At 54.3% G+C, this 13,180-nt stretch overlaps 4 protein-coding genes across 4 annotated transcripts; 3 read left to right on the top strand and 1 right to left on the bottom strand.

Annotated features, from left to right (window-relative positions):
* Nucleotides 1-1,089: 1,089 nt before the first annotated feature.
* On the top strand, nt 1,090-3,023 carry CPAR01_16177 (D-lactonohydrolase; the record flags this gene model as incomplete). Its single annotated transcript, XM_060500422.1, has 7 exons — nt 1,090-1,371; nt 1,456-1,610; nt 1,732-1,925; nt 2,010-2,117; nt 2,224-2,433; nt 2,515-2,611; nt 2,735-3,023. 7 exons carry the CDS (start codon nt 1,090-1,092, stop codon nt 3,021-3,023), a joined length of 1,335 nt encoding a protein of 444 aa, XP_060340903.1.
* Nucleotides 3,024-3,321: 298 nt separating this feature from the next.
* Nucleotides 3,322-6,072, bottom strand: CPAR01_16176 (fungal specific transcription factor domain-containing protein; the record flags this gene model as incomplete). Its single annotated transcript, XM_060500421.1, has 9 exons — nt 3,322-3,411; nt 3,467-3,624; nt 3,685-4,503; nt 4,551-4,746; nt 4,805-5,083; nt 5,137-5,168; nt 5,227-5,455; nt 5,512-5,908; nt 5,975-6,072. The coding sequence occupies 9 exons, from the start codon at nt 6,070-6,072 to the stop codon at nt 3,322-3,324; spliced, it is 2,298 nt and encodes a 765-aa protein (XP_060340902.1).
* A 1,211-nt stretch (nt 6,073-7,283) lies between these two features.
* Nucleotides 7,284-8,637, top strand: CPAR01_16175 (uncharacterized protein; the record flags this gene model as incomplete). Its single annotated transcript, XM_060500420.1, has 3 exons — nt 7,284-7,364; nt 7,512-8,060; nt 8,134-8,637. 3 exons carry the CDS (start codon nt 7,284-7,286, stop codon nt 8,635-8,637), a joined length of 1,134 nt encoding a protein of 377 aa, XP_060340901.1.
* Nucleotides 8,638-9,748: 1,111 nt separating this feature from the next.
* On the top strand, nt 9,749-13,111 carry CPAR01_16174 (uncharacterized protein; the record flags this gene model as incomplete). Its single annotated transcript, XM_060500419.1, has 3 exons — nt 9,749-9,783; nt 9,842-12,404; nt 12,467-13,111. The coding sequence occupies 3 exons, from the start codon at nt 9,749-9,751 to the stop codon at nt 13,109-13,111; spliced, it is 3,243 nt and encodes a 1,080-aa protein (XP_060340900.1).
* Nucleotides 13,112-13,180: the final 69 nt, after the last annotated feature.

The following is a 13,180-nucleotide window of genomic DNA, read 5'->3' as shown; positions in this document are numbered from 1 at the left end:
GCCTTCTCCCCGCGCGACGGACACACATCGCAACGACGTAAACTCTTTTCCGACTCATGGGTTCGTTCCATCATGCAAACAGGGGTCTCCGGCCACACCCACCCCCCAGAGCCCCCCAAAGCCAAACTCAATGGGGGACAAAGAAACAAACTTGGGGCTACCGCCAGGCTGCTCAAAGTGTAGTCTCCGATTGATTGCGCTCTAGGAAACATCGTGAGCTGTAGCCATTTTAAGCTTAAACAGTCGTCCTTGATCACCTACTTAGATCCAAATAGACTACTGATCACGACTGCCGGTGAGTCAATTAATGGTTATTAGGAACCGAACCGGCCTCCGAGCCGGAGCTCGGGATTGGCCTCTCGCCCGGACCTTCGTGCCCACGGATATCCCCTCCCCTCCCCTGCCAAGTCTCGAATCCATCGTCAACGACTGGAGCTCTGGCGTCATCTCCGCCCTTTGAAGTACCGGATCATGGATGGCATGGTAGTAATATCAAAGAGCAGTAGATCATCGAAGCCAGGCCAGCCCAGGTCCGTTTCCCGCCTGGCGTTTGTAGCTTCTGGCTTTTGCTGTCTCTTCCCCGCACCCCGCATCGCACCCCGGGTTCTTTACCGTGCAGTGGTTGCATCCTTCACTTCGACGTTTTGTTTCTCATCTGCCATCTTACTCGAGAATCCGTGTGCCATCCCAGGATAGCATGCATCCTGCGGTCTTTGAGCCGGGGTCAGATATGGACAGATGCTTCAAGTACGACTCAGGCATCGCAAGGTGGACAATGTGGAGGAGGAGGAGGAGGACAACTGCCGTTAATTCCCTCGGACAACCCGGGTAATCTCCGCCGAACAGGACAGTCCGCCCTCTCGGTGTCCACCGCGGCCACTGCCCAGACTTTTTTTGGAGTCTACGCAGTAGTCTCCTGGGATCAACATGAACAAGGGCCCAAAGATGCAAGCAAGCTAACCACGTCTTTTACCCCTCATACTACTACCTTGCTTTGCGCTTTACGTACATCTCATATTGGTATCCGTACCTTGCGCGCCAGTATCCGCACCATCGGTGAAGACTAGAGTCAAGGACGGAGAAGAGAACATGGACTTGGCGCCGGGGTATAAATCAATCCTCACCTGCAATACCATCCCACCCTTAACCACCTGGTCGTCGTCGCTCCAGAATACCTCCGTCATGGCCTCCTCCTTCTCCATCGCCGCCAGCTTCGCCGGCGCAGCGAGTCTTCTCCTCTCTTCTTCGGGAGTGCATGCCCAGGTTGCTGCGGCCCAGAGGGCGCTCCCCGCGAAAGCCCAGATTATCGACCAAAAGAGCTTCAATGTCTTGGAGGTCGTCCCGCCTCCGTTAGAATTCAATGCTTCTTCGGTATGTCACCCGGAAGTCGCTTTGCTATACGTGACGAGTTCCAATGAGTGAGCATCCGAGTCATTGACATGATGTTTGTGTTAGGAATTCCTCTGGCCGGGCGTCACGCATGAATCTCTCACTGAGAAGCCATTCCACATTTACGACCCGGAATTCTACGACATCATCGGTAGCGACCCGTCACTGACTCTCATTGCGACCTCAGAGACGGATCCCATCTTTCACGAGGCAGTCGTATGGTATGCCAAATCCTCTCCGTCATATGACTCACTCATACGCACCCTCACTCACTCACTCGCTCACTGACTCCCTGCCTTAACTTCACTTATGAGTAGTAATCAGCTAACAAAACCACCAAAGGTATCCCCCAACAGAAGAAGTCTTCTTCGTCCAAAACGCCGGACCCCCAGCAGCAGGAACCGGCCTAAACAAGTCCTCCATCGTCCAAAAGATCCGCCTCGCCGACGCAGAGGCTCTTCGTAACGGGTCCCTGGGTACCAAAGAGGTCACCGTCACCACCGTCCCCTCGAACCCGCAGGTCATTAATCCCAATGGTAAGAACGACCATGCTCGCATCCACCGTCTATATCCCCCTGTCTATCCCGGCCTTATCAAATGACCTGACTGACATGGAACAGGTGGAACAAACTACAGAGGCCAAATCATCTTCGCCGGCGAAGGCCAAGGCGACCGCGTACCCTCGTCGCTGTACCTCATGAATCCGGTGGAACCCTACAACACCACAGGTTCGTCCAAACCTCCCCTACTTTCCCCCTCCAGCCTCACCAAACTTCCCCTCCAACTCTTTTCCCTCCGAAATCTCAAAAAGCTAACCATCCACCCAACCTCAAGTCCTCGTAAACAACTACTTTGGCCGCCAATTCAACTCCCTCAACGACGTCGTCGTCTCCCGCCGCAACGGCGACATCTACTTCACAGATACCCAGTACGGCTACTGGCAAAACTTCCGTCCCGCCCCGGGCCTCCCGAACCAGGTGTACCGCCTCAACCCCACCACCGGAGCCTTGACTGTTGTTACCGACGAGTTCGTGTCGCCTAACGGTACGTTTCCGGTTTCCTGCCGGAGTTTCTCAGCCTAGATGAAATGTTGAGTTGCGAGAAGGCTGACTTGTGATACGCCAGGCATCACCCTCTCTCCGGACGGCACATACGCCTACGTAACAGACACGGGTATTTCCCAAGGCCAATTCGGCACAAACTTTACAAAGCCAGCCACAGTGTACGCCCACACCTTCTCACGTTTTCCCTCCCTCTCTTCTTCCGCTCCTCCCCTCCTCTCTTCTCGAACCCTCACCACACCCTCCCTTCCCAAGCATTAAACGCCATCTAACACCCACCACAGCTACCGCTTCGAAGTAAAAGAAGACGGCACATTCGAAAACCGCAAAATCTTCGCCCACACGTCCGCCCGCCTCCCGGACGGCGTCCACTGCGACTCCAAAGGCAACGTCTACGCAGGCTGCAACGACGGCGTCCACGTCTGGAACCCGTCCGGCAAGCTCATCGGCAAGATCTACACGGGCACCACGGCGGCAAATTTCCAGTTCGCCGGCGACGGGAGGATGGTGATCACGGGACAGACGAAGCTGTTTTATGCCACGTTTGCGGCGTCGGGTGTTGCGTTGACGTGAGGTGGGCGGTGGTGATGATGGATGGTCGGGATGAGAGTGGTAGTGATACCTTGAATATAATCAGGTATTAATGCATACAGCTAATTGGATACAAACCTTGATCTAGACAACCCAGATCTAGTAACCCGGCGAAATCTCGAATCAATTTTCTGCGTTAAATTCATTTCTCGTACATCATCTAATATATATTACGCAGCGTCCCCTGTGTCGGGTTTGGGGTTGGCGACAACACCATAGCGGTGGCACAATCACCCATTCAACCTGGTTGAGCAGGGTCCCACCTTACCTCGTGTACTTCCTACCCGTTGAGCGAGTCTGTAAAGCTCTTCAGCCACGGCAAATCGATCGTGTCGACGTTTGGATCTTGGACCTTGGTATCCCAGACACTCTGCAAGAATTGTTAGCACCATTCACGTACGTCGTCTTCCACAAATTGAACGAACCCAGTCCAAGGTCATGGCCGTATCCACTCCCGTCATAGGAATGGGGATGGACTCTGACGAACTCGCGGTGGGCATGAATCCCCACCGAGCAGGTCCATCTTGTTCCATCCATGCAGGTTCCACGGGTTGCTGAGGCATGTACCCAGGTATAACGGGATCTATGCGGGTTCAGGGTTAGCTGAGGGGTACGTGAAGTCGATGTCCATGGGGGCACCCACTGCATGCGAGTTGATAAGACGGGCGCAATCCCATGTCGGAACCAAGCACTCCGTCCGAGCTAACGGTCTCCGGAGTGCTCTCGTAATGGTCTCCAGTCGACAAGCTAAGCATACGAGACAAGATCTTGAAAGCCCTAACGGCTTCACTGGAATCTTTCCGGTTGGACTTCCAAATATCTCTAGACGCCTGAAGAATGGAAAGGAGAGGCTCCTTGTCAATGTGTATCCCAGTCGTGTTGCGACCTTCGGGGCGTAGAAGGTGAGACAACTCCAGGCAGAGCATCATATCCGCAAGGAGAAAGTCGTGAGTGCTCAGGCTTGAGACGAACCAGCGCTCGCGTGATAGACGACCTCCAGGCTTATACTCCTCGTTGACGTTGAACTGAATTTCCAAAATTTTGGTAGCCGCATTGATGCAGGCGAATCTGGAGTGCGCGAATCGGATATCCTTGCGTCCAAGCGTGAAGTACCGGCGGTGGAGGACGATGCGGGCTTTCAGGTACATGAGCTCTATCCAGAGTCGTTGCATGATCAAATCGACAGTGTCCTCGACGGAGAGAGTGAATGATCGATCTCGCAAGACGGGAGGGATTTCTTCATGGGCCCTTTCCAGCCGCTCATCCAGCCGTAGGACTTCTCCGTAGTCGGGACTGCTGCGACTTGCCATGCGCGAGACAATATCGCTAAATACCACCACAAGTCTGGATTTCACAATCGTGTACATCACTGGCGTCCGCTCGACCTCGGTCATCGGACGCTCAGGGGGAAGCTTGACTGTAGTCTCGTCGAAATCCCTATCGTGGAGGTTGCGAGGTAGACCTACGTACATTAGATTTCAGAAACCACATAGGGAAGAAAAATCAAACCTGTGTCGAAGTATTGAGACTGCACGTTAGAGGGAAGTCCGAATTGGAAGGCTATGAGCACGTCGATTTCGATTACGATTGTCCAGAGGCGCTTGCGCATCTCGCCTTCAAAGACTGACATGCCCTTGAAATGGCTTGGGTCTCTATGCATTCCTGAATGCATTGCCAAGCGAACGATGATGGACATGAGGATTGCCTATTTCGCGTCAGTTCTGCGGGAATTCGTCCTTTGAGCGAAGACCTTTATGGCATACCGTGCTCTGCTGTGCATCGGCTAGTCGGAGATACTCTGATCCAAAGTACAGCATCATCGTTTCGACCTTGTACTTCCCAGGGGTCGTGTAGTTGTCTAGGGCTAGACACCGCGCACAGTGACTGCGGAAAATGTCGGCAACGTAAGTTGCAGGCCCCAAGTCGCCAGGGACTGCTTCGTCTGCCCTCAGACAGAAGAAGGCAGCATGGTTGATCATGGCGAATAAGAGTGCAAGCCAAGTTAAGGAGAATCGACTTTGGTCTTCCCAAAATTCATGAAACTAGAATACGTGAGCGTCTACGCAATAGTTGAGTGTGATCGGTCAACCCTTACCTCTTTCCAGAAAGTAGGCACATGGAACATACCTACGCGGGGGATGCCGAGTCAGTAAAATACGTATACAGTCGAACTCTGAAGACATACACCAAGCAGGTTCTTTTCCCTCAAAAAATCGTTCAATCAACCTAGTCGTGATATTCCTTGGCGGCAGCAGTGCCATGAGAGTAGTCATGTTGGCCGTTGGGAATGCCCCTGAAAGAAGAAACGGCACGGTAGGTTTCGAGGCAGCATTGCTGGCGGGTATGTCTTCAGGCTCTTCGGCGTCACATACTACATATTTCTTGGTTTTGAAATGCGTAGTGAGCCTGGTGATCTTGGGAGAAATCAGTACAATCATGGCTTAGCTCCTCAATGCTTTTCCAAACTCACATCGTCAAGAATAGCTTCCCAGTTGGCAGCATCCACATACCGCACCCTGTCCACCATCGGGCCCGCAGTCGTCGGCTCCGTGATTCCCATCAGGCTGGGGGTTTCAGTCCCGCTGGAAGATTGTTTGGCGCTGACGCTAGACGCGCTAGATTCCGAGATCGGGTTTCGAGACATCTCGACCTCTCGACTCCGCATTTGGCCCAGCTCCTCGGTCAGACGGTGCAGCTTGGCTTGCAAAGCCGCCATTTCGGCAGACTGCGGTGTCTGATGGCGGAGGGCGGCATGTTCAGAGCTCGCACCAGGCCCTCCTCTGATCAGATATGGCACGATCACGCAGGAGCTCGCAAGGCCCCGCTTCTCGCACTGGTCGCAAGGATCTCCGCGGTTGCACTTGCGCCTGAGAAACACGCGAGGCTGTCAGATGCAGTCCAAGGCTGTTCAGGCCGCCCATGGGCAAACTCACTTCTTCTCGCGACATATGGTGCAAGAGTACCTGACACGGCTGCGCTTCTTGGAACCCTCGTAATCGGTCGGGTCAGCGCCCGTCGCCTCGGTAGCCATTGGAGGGTATCCGTAAATTGGATCCTTTCGACATCCGAGCTTGGTGTAGCTGACTCGTTTTTCTGTGGCTTACGACTGCGAAACTGGAATTCGGCATCAAATCTTCCAAAAACCAAACTCGGCTGGGCGTAAGGCGGAAAAAGTCGACTGGTTCATTGACGAAAGTGATCTTTTGATCAATCACGTTTCCAGGCGATTGCCGCCAACGACGACTCCCCAATGGACATGCACGCTGGGGTCCTGTCATGTTAACGTAAGCAGACCTGGCCATACGGCGTTCGCTATCAGGCTCGATGGAGACGATGCAAAGGCCCAGAAGCAACTAACATTTAATTAGCGACAAATCCATCTGCCATGCATAATGGATACAAACACAAGCCCTGGGCTGTCGACGACTTGCCAAATCATGGCGAAAGAGGCCACAATAGGCCTTGGCAAAATTGCCGTTCCATCCTCCAGATCGCAAGCCCAACTTGAGGCTTGCTATTCCTCAAATTTTCGAGGAGCAAACAACGTCGCTAAAGCCACCTTGGAAATTGGAAATGGCAGACAGAAACCTAGGTACTGCACATCATGTCGAAACAAGCTGGTTCTGGTCGATATCAAGTTTATGGAACCAAGTCAAGGTCGCTAGAATATCTGGACCGTGGAGGGGGGGCGGATGGTCTTTATATAACGATGTCCCGGGTGAACTCGAGGGTCACACGTCTATTTAAACTGTGTATCCCATTCCCTCGGGACCGGAACATTTCCAGAAGAAGGTGAACCGTCTGACGGCATGCACGTCTGGTGTAACCACGTTGGCGTATACGCGAGCGTGTTGACTGGTCAAGGGGCGAAATCCGGAGTTAGAAGGCCGGAGTTGTGGTTTCTGGCACAAGATGATGGCAGATTAAGCCGGTCGGCCAGCTCGACAAGGGTCCTTGGCATGCAAGCGGTGGCATTCTCATACTGTTGGAGCTAACTTCCAACAACATCAGTCTGTGACCACGCACTGCTAATTGGATGGTTTGGATGGACTGACCCGCCTGTTGGCTGGTTTGTCGAATATGTGAGCCTTAATGCTGCAAGGGAGGACATGGATTCTTTGAAACATATGGAGAAAATTTTGCTTGGTATCTAACCTCGTTGGCGCACTGCATTTGCTGTGATCCAATTGATAATTTCGTTCAAGAGCACGCCGCCACGGTGAGAGCGACTCAACTCGCTGTATGGCGCACGTACCACCCTCGGTGAAGGTGCCTGCCGGCCACCTGCCTAGCATTTCAAGCTTTGGTAGCTCTTTCCGCGGGGTAGGTACGGATACCTACGGAATATTATGTATTAGGCAGGAAGATCCGACTCTACCCCCACTTCCCTGCACAGCGAGGTACCCGCTTCTCCGTGGATACTCAGTTTGATTCGTCCAATAAGACGCTGTCACTCAAAATGACGTACAGAGGAAGGAGGCAACCACCAACGCAATCCTCCGCCAAAAGTCACCGTTATCGTCGCATCGCGAGCACACCACTCTCAACTCAAAACCGACGACCGTGACGACTTCCACTCTGACTGCCGTTGTTTTCCATCTTCGCAAGCACGACGGGCAGCGAAGACCGTATATCGCACAAATGTCCGAGTCGCAGCGCTCCGCGTGGTCATCCCGCGCCGACCTTCTCCTACGCCCCGTCGAGCGTCCGGTGGGGTACCTGAAGCGTGCCAGCATCGCGGCCTGGTTTCCCATCCGCGGCATCTGGTACTTTTTGCGGAACAAGGAATTCTACCCGCTATTCCTTAGCCGCCTCCTACCACTATCCATCATATCATTTCTCGTTTACTTCATCCTCTTTACGTTTGCCTTCCTCCCACAGTTTGCACTTCTGGCCATCTTCCACGGATGGGGCGCCTGGGTCAATGCGGTGGTCCTTGTGCTCGGAGAGGGTCTCGTGGTGATCCAGGGTCTCTTTGAGGGATTCTTCGTCGATGAGTGTCGAGTAGATGTCTTTGATGTGAGTTGAATCTGTCGTAGTCTTTGATCTTTGGTGTTCTCTTCGGTTTTATGGTACTAATCGTTCCCCCAAGGCCACCCTGATCAAAGAGTCGCAAACAGACCTCGTGGCTCCCCACAGGATCCTCTTCCCCGATGCTCCCACCGCGGTCAAGATGCTCGGCAAGCCGACGACCCCTGCCGCCTTCACCCCATGGTCTATGATCCAGATCATCGAGCTGATAGTCTTCTTGCCCCTCAACTTTGTCCCGGTTGTTGGCACCCCTGCTTTCATGATCATCACGGGTACGAGACTGGGCAAGCTGGCGCACTACAGATGGTTTCACTTGCGAGGGTTGAGCAAGAAGGAAGCCAAGAACGAAATTCGGGCGAGGACGTGGGAATACGTATGGTTTGGCACGGTCGCCATGATTTTGGAGCTGATCCCTGTACTGTCTTTCTTCTTTTTGTTGACTACTTCGGCCGGGGCTGGACTCTGGGCGGCACGGATTGAAGATGAGAAGAAGAAGCGAGCTGTGGACGCTCTCATCGGAGAGCCCCTACCGCCCCCGCCCCCCTACGAGGATGATCCGGTCTAGGAACATGGTTAGAAGGATTTGGAGCACCAGAATATATTTTGGGATCGATCGAGCAAATAAACAGGTCGGCAAGTGAATACGTTAATTCACTAATTAAGTCCTCGGATCTATTATCGTTCCGGCATGCCTCCATCACGCCAGACATGAGCACCATCATTAGCTCGTACACTCTGTCTTTTATGCCCTGGGAAGTAACTTCTTGAGCCCTTTCTGCTGACATTTTGCACCCAACGTACCTTCCCTTGGCCCCAGCTTGCCATGAAATGATGGCGTGATCATCTGCCACCCATACTTCCCGTCTCGTGGCCTGACGTGGAAGGTGGTCTCTCGCCCAAGTTGCTGTACCGCAAGAAACCGCGTCGAAGGAAGGTAGGCAGCCGGACGGCCTCGTGCTCCTGCCTCCTACCCACCTAACCTCCTTCTTTTCTCCCTTCTAGAATCCCATGGCAACATGTCATGTTGGTGACTGAGTACGTACTGGACTTCAAGGGACAATGCCTAGATCCCGGGAAGAAGATCAGGAAGGAGCCAGCCCAGTGCCTCGGAACTGGGAGCACTTCAAGGTGCGCATACCAGAGCAACGGTTGGGTCCACGAGGACTTATGCTGGGCTGCATTTTTCCGTATACTCTTTGAATATATGATAGGAGAGCAAGCGGTTGTTTTGAGAGGACGTTTTGATGTTGACGGCATGGAACCGGGGCCTTGTCAGTGAAGCAAGACGAGTATTACTCTTCGCGATGCTACCGACACCTTCCTTCCTCTGTTGCAAAGTATATCGTACGTTGGGTTGCGTCATCGGCCACAGCTGGTTCCAGGACCTCCAAAGGAGGAAAGACAGGACGATGACTTCCTTCCCACGATCCAGCTCTACAGAATTCTCTCCGGTTCTTCCCCGTCCTACTTAATCCCCCAAGGACCCCCCATTTCTGCTCTCTGCTTCCTCTCCTCTTCATCCTCTCTCTCATCTCTTTCGCCCCAATCCTTTTCCCTCTGCGTTGTCATTGTCTGTGTTGTTCGCGTCATTCGTTGCGTATTCAATCCGATCAGCGTATCCTACGTATTCTACGTGTTCTTCCTACACCTAGATCCGGCACCTCCGATTGCCCAAGATGCGGGCTTCCCTCTTTGCCATGGTGGCCATGGTGTAAGTCTTTTCTTGCTCTCCAGTCCCATTCGAGTTTGAAGCTGACAATACATCTCAGTGCTGGCACTTATGCCCAGCCAACATGTCCCGCGGCGGCGACCACCACGGTCTTCATCACGGTTGACTCCAACAACGACCCTGGTCCCTCGATCGTCGTTCAGACTGTCACTGCAACCGTTCCGTTCTCTGCCCCTTCCCCTTGGTCTCCTGCCCAGTCTGGTTCCCCCGGTCTTCCGGCCACTCTCACTGTCACCATTGACAGCTACGATCCCCCTCCTGGAGGATCTCAGTTCACCGGGCCCAAGCCTTGGGAGTCTTCCCCTGCTACAGGCGCTCCTGTCACTGTTGTCACTGCCACTGTCTACTCCCCGGGTTCTGGCGACCCCAATGGTGGTTCCCCTGGTTTCCCTGGTTCTCCCGTATCCCCTGGTAACTCCGGCCCCGGTGGTCAAGGAACGACAACTGTTACGCTTCCTGGCCCTCCCGGCTTCCCTTGGAACCCTTCTCAATCTGCCACTACCGACTGCCCGTTTGCTACTGGTGACCCCAATGGCTCTGGCAGCAACACCGCGGGTGTCACTGTGATCACCACGACGCTGTACAGGACAGACACCAATCCAGGTCAAGCTACACCCGCCGCGGACTCGGTTGTTGCAACCTTCACAGTCACATTCCCACAGCCTGCCGGAACCGGGTCGGTTCCTGGCTCTGCTGTAACGGACGGTGCTGTCGATCCTGCGTCTGGCGAGCTGTTCACTTACACCCTAACTGCACCGGCTGCCACTGGGCCTGCCGTCACCAACACTCCTTCTGGCCCCGACAACGGCAGTGGGGGCTCTGTCACAGACTTCACTACCACCCTCTACCGGACTCGTCCTGACTCTGGTCAAGGAACGCCTGTCGTCGACACACTTGTTACCTGCTTCACTGTCACTTTCCCTTCTGCAATCGGCACTGGACCAGTCACTGGAGTCCCTGCAGCTTCAACCCCCGCTCCTGGAAGCCCTGGTAGCGGCGGCTCTGTTGGTACCACGACTCGCTACGTTCCCACCATGGTTCCTGGTCCAGATGGTTCCTTGAGCTACTCCATCCAAACCGTTGTATCGACTTACACAGTTCCCACTCCCGGTTCTCCCTCAACAGGAGGCTCGGGTGTCACAACTGTCTATGTTCCTGCTAGCCCAGCTGGCGCCACCACTGTGGTTGTCCCTGCCAATCCTACGGGCGGTTCAGCCGGAGGACCTTCCACTGTTGTCACCACAACTCTGTACGCTTCTCAGCCAACCATTGGCAATGGAAACCAACCTACTGATTCTTCGGACCCGGGCAACATTGTCGTGTTCACCTTGACAGTTCCTCAGTCTCCTGCCGGAGGTGCCTCAACTTACACCACGATTCTTTCAAGCATCCCGGGAGATGATGGTTCTGCTGGCCCCAGCTCCGTCTCTGTTTCCACTGCTACGATTGTCCTGACGTTGCCAACGCCTCCTACAACCCCCGGAGATACCACTCCTCCTACAATCCCCGGCGGCTACGGTGACCCTGTAATCCCTGGTGCACCTGGAAATCCTTCGACTGGTGTTCCCGGCTCAGGCACTCCTGGCTCCGGAACTCCTGGCTCTGGTGTTTCTGGCTCCGGCACTCCTGGCTCTGGTGCTCCTGGCATTCCAGTCACAATCACAGTTCCCGCAGGTGGTGTTAGCCCTACGGACACCAACGGTCTTCCTGGTGGTGGGATCCCCGTTACACTCACGATTCCCGCAGGCGGTGTTTTCCCGACAGATACGAATGGCCTTCCCGGCGGCTACACTGATCCGGCTGAGACTGGCGTCCCCCCCTTTGGCGGTCTGCCTGGACCACAGATCACTGTCACTGTTGCTCAAGGAGCTCCTAATGGAGGCGTCCCAACCACTGTTGCTGGCGCGCCAACTTCAGTCATTGGTAGCTACTCTGTCCCTGTCGACCCTGCAACTGCTGCTGTCGGCTCCCAGAACTCGCCTACTGTCATCACTCTCTGGCCGGCTCCATCGACGGTTGACAATGCTCTTCCTGGCGCTGCAACCTCGACTTCATGCACCAGCTCCGAGTCCACCACGTCCACGACTGTGCTCACCACCAGTTTCATCAACGTCGTCGCCGATGAGACCACCACGTACACGTTCCCTTACGAGTCTCTCGTCACAAAGGTCGATACAATTGTCGCATCTGCCTTGGACGTAGCTGTCACTGGCGGCGCTGTCACTGGTGGCGTTGTCACTGGCGGTGCTACTGGCTCTCCCGTTGTCTCTACCATCATTGGCGTTTCCACCATTCTTGGAGTCTCTACCATTGCTGGTGTCTCCACGGTCGGTGGCCCTGCTGTAACCGCATCCACGGCCGAAGCCCCCGCTGTCACCGTCTCTCCTGCCGTCACTCCTTCAGTGTCTACTTGGCAGAGTGTCGTCGTTCAGAGCTCTGTGGTACAAGTTTTCACCACTGGAGTCTTCACCTCTCTTGTTCAGCCTGGCGGGGTTCAGAGGCGTTATGTCAACACAACTGCAACATTCAGCACACCCACACTGACACCTGTTGCGACACCCATCTGTACCGGCACCACAGAGGTTGGCAATCAGGTTCTCGATGTAAGTCACTCCGCTACCGCTGTCTCAAAATCTCACTCACTTGCTGATTCTTTCCCGCGCAGTTTGATGACGTCTCGTCTGGCCCGCTTTTCAACCCTTACCACCGGTTCTGGTTCTCCAAGGGCTTCCTTGTTGGTCCTCCTCCGCTGATGCCCTTCCTGCCCTCCTCTGGCGGTCGTCTCGTGGAGTTTGTGCCCCCAATTCTGTCAAACACCTCTTCAGATGACGTCTCCGGCGACACTGCGCAGATCGGCATGGGAAAGCTGGCGTCTTCTCCTTGCTTCCAATTTGACTTCTTCGGCATGAACCTAGGTTGCCACTCCGACTCTGCGGTTCCCAACCAGCTTTGCGTCTTTACTTTCACTGGATACAGATGGGATGCGACCAACGCCACCGAGACAGAAGCTGTCAGCCAGAAAGCCTGGGTCAACGCTTGCGACCAGTCTTCCGGCTGCCCACTTTCGCCTTTCTCAGCTGTCGATTTCACCGATCTCAGCTCCATCCTGATCACTCTGCAAGTCGATGGTAAGCCTCAGGTTTGGTGGTCTGATGACATCCGCGTCGGCTGGAGCAAGAATGATTGCGCGACCGCCAATTGCCGACAGCAGTTTCAGCCTGAAAACATCCAGCTCCACGCAGGTCCTTTCTTCTACTGGACCAGCTCAGGCTTGAGGGTTCTGTCTTCGTCTAGAATCAACCGGGGTTGAGTTTATAGGAACACATGATGATCACAAGAATGATTGCAATAATGGTGGATTGAGAACTGTTGTGTTGCC

This window comes from Colletotrichum paranaense, assembly GCF_030867605.1.
Source record: "Colletotrichum paranaense strain IMI 384185 chromosome Unknown Scaffold_23.1, whole genome shotgun sequence".
Classification (NCBI taxonomy): Eukaryota; Fungi; Ascomycota; class Sordariomycetes; order Glomerellales; family Glomerellaceae; genus Colletotrichum; species Colletotrichum paranaense.
The sequence above is the reverse complement of the archived record's forward strand: the minus strand, read 5'-3'. Positions and strand labels throughout refer to the sequence as shown.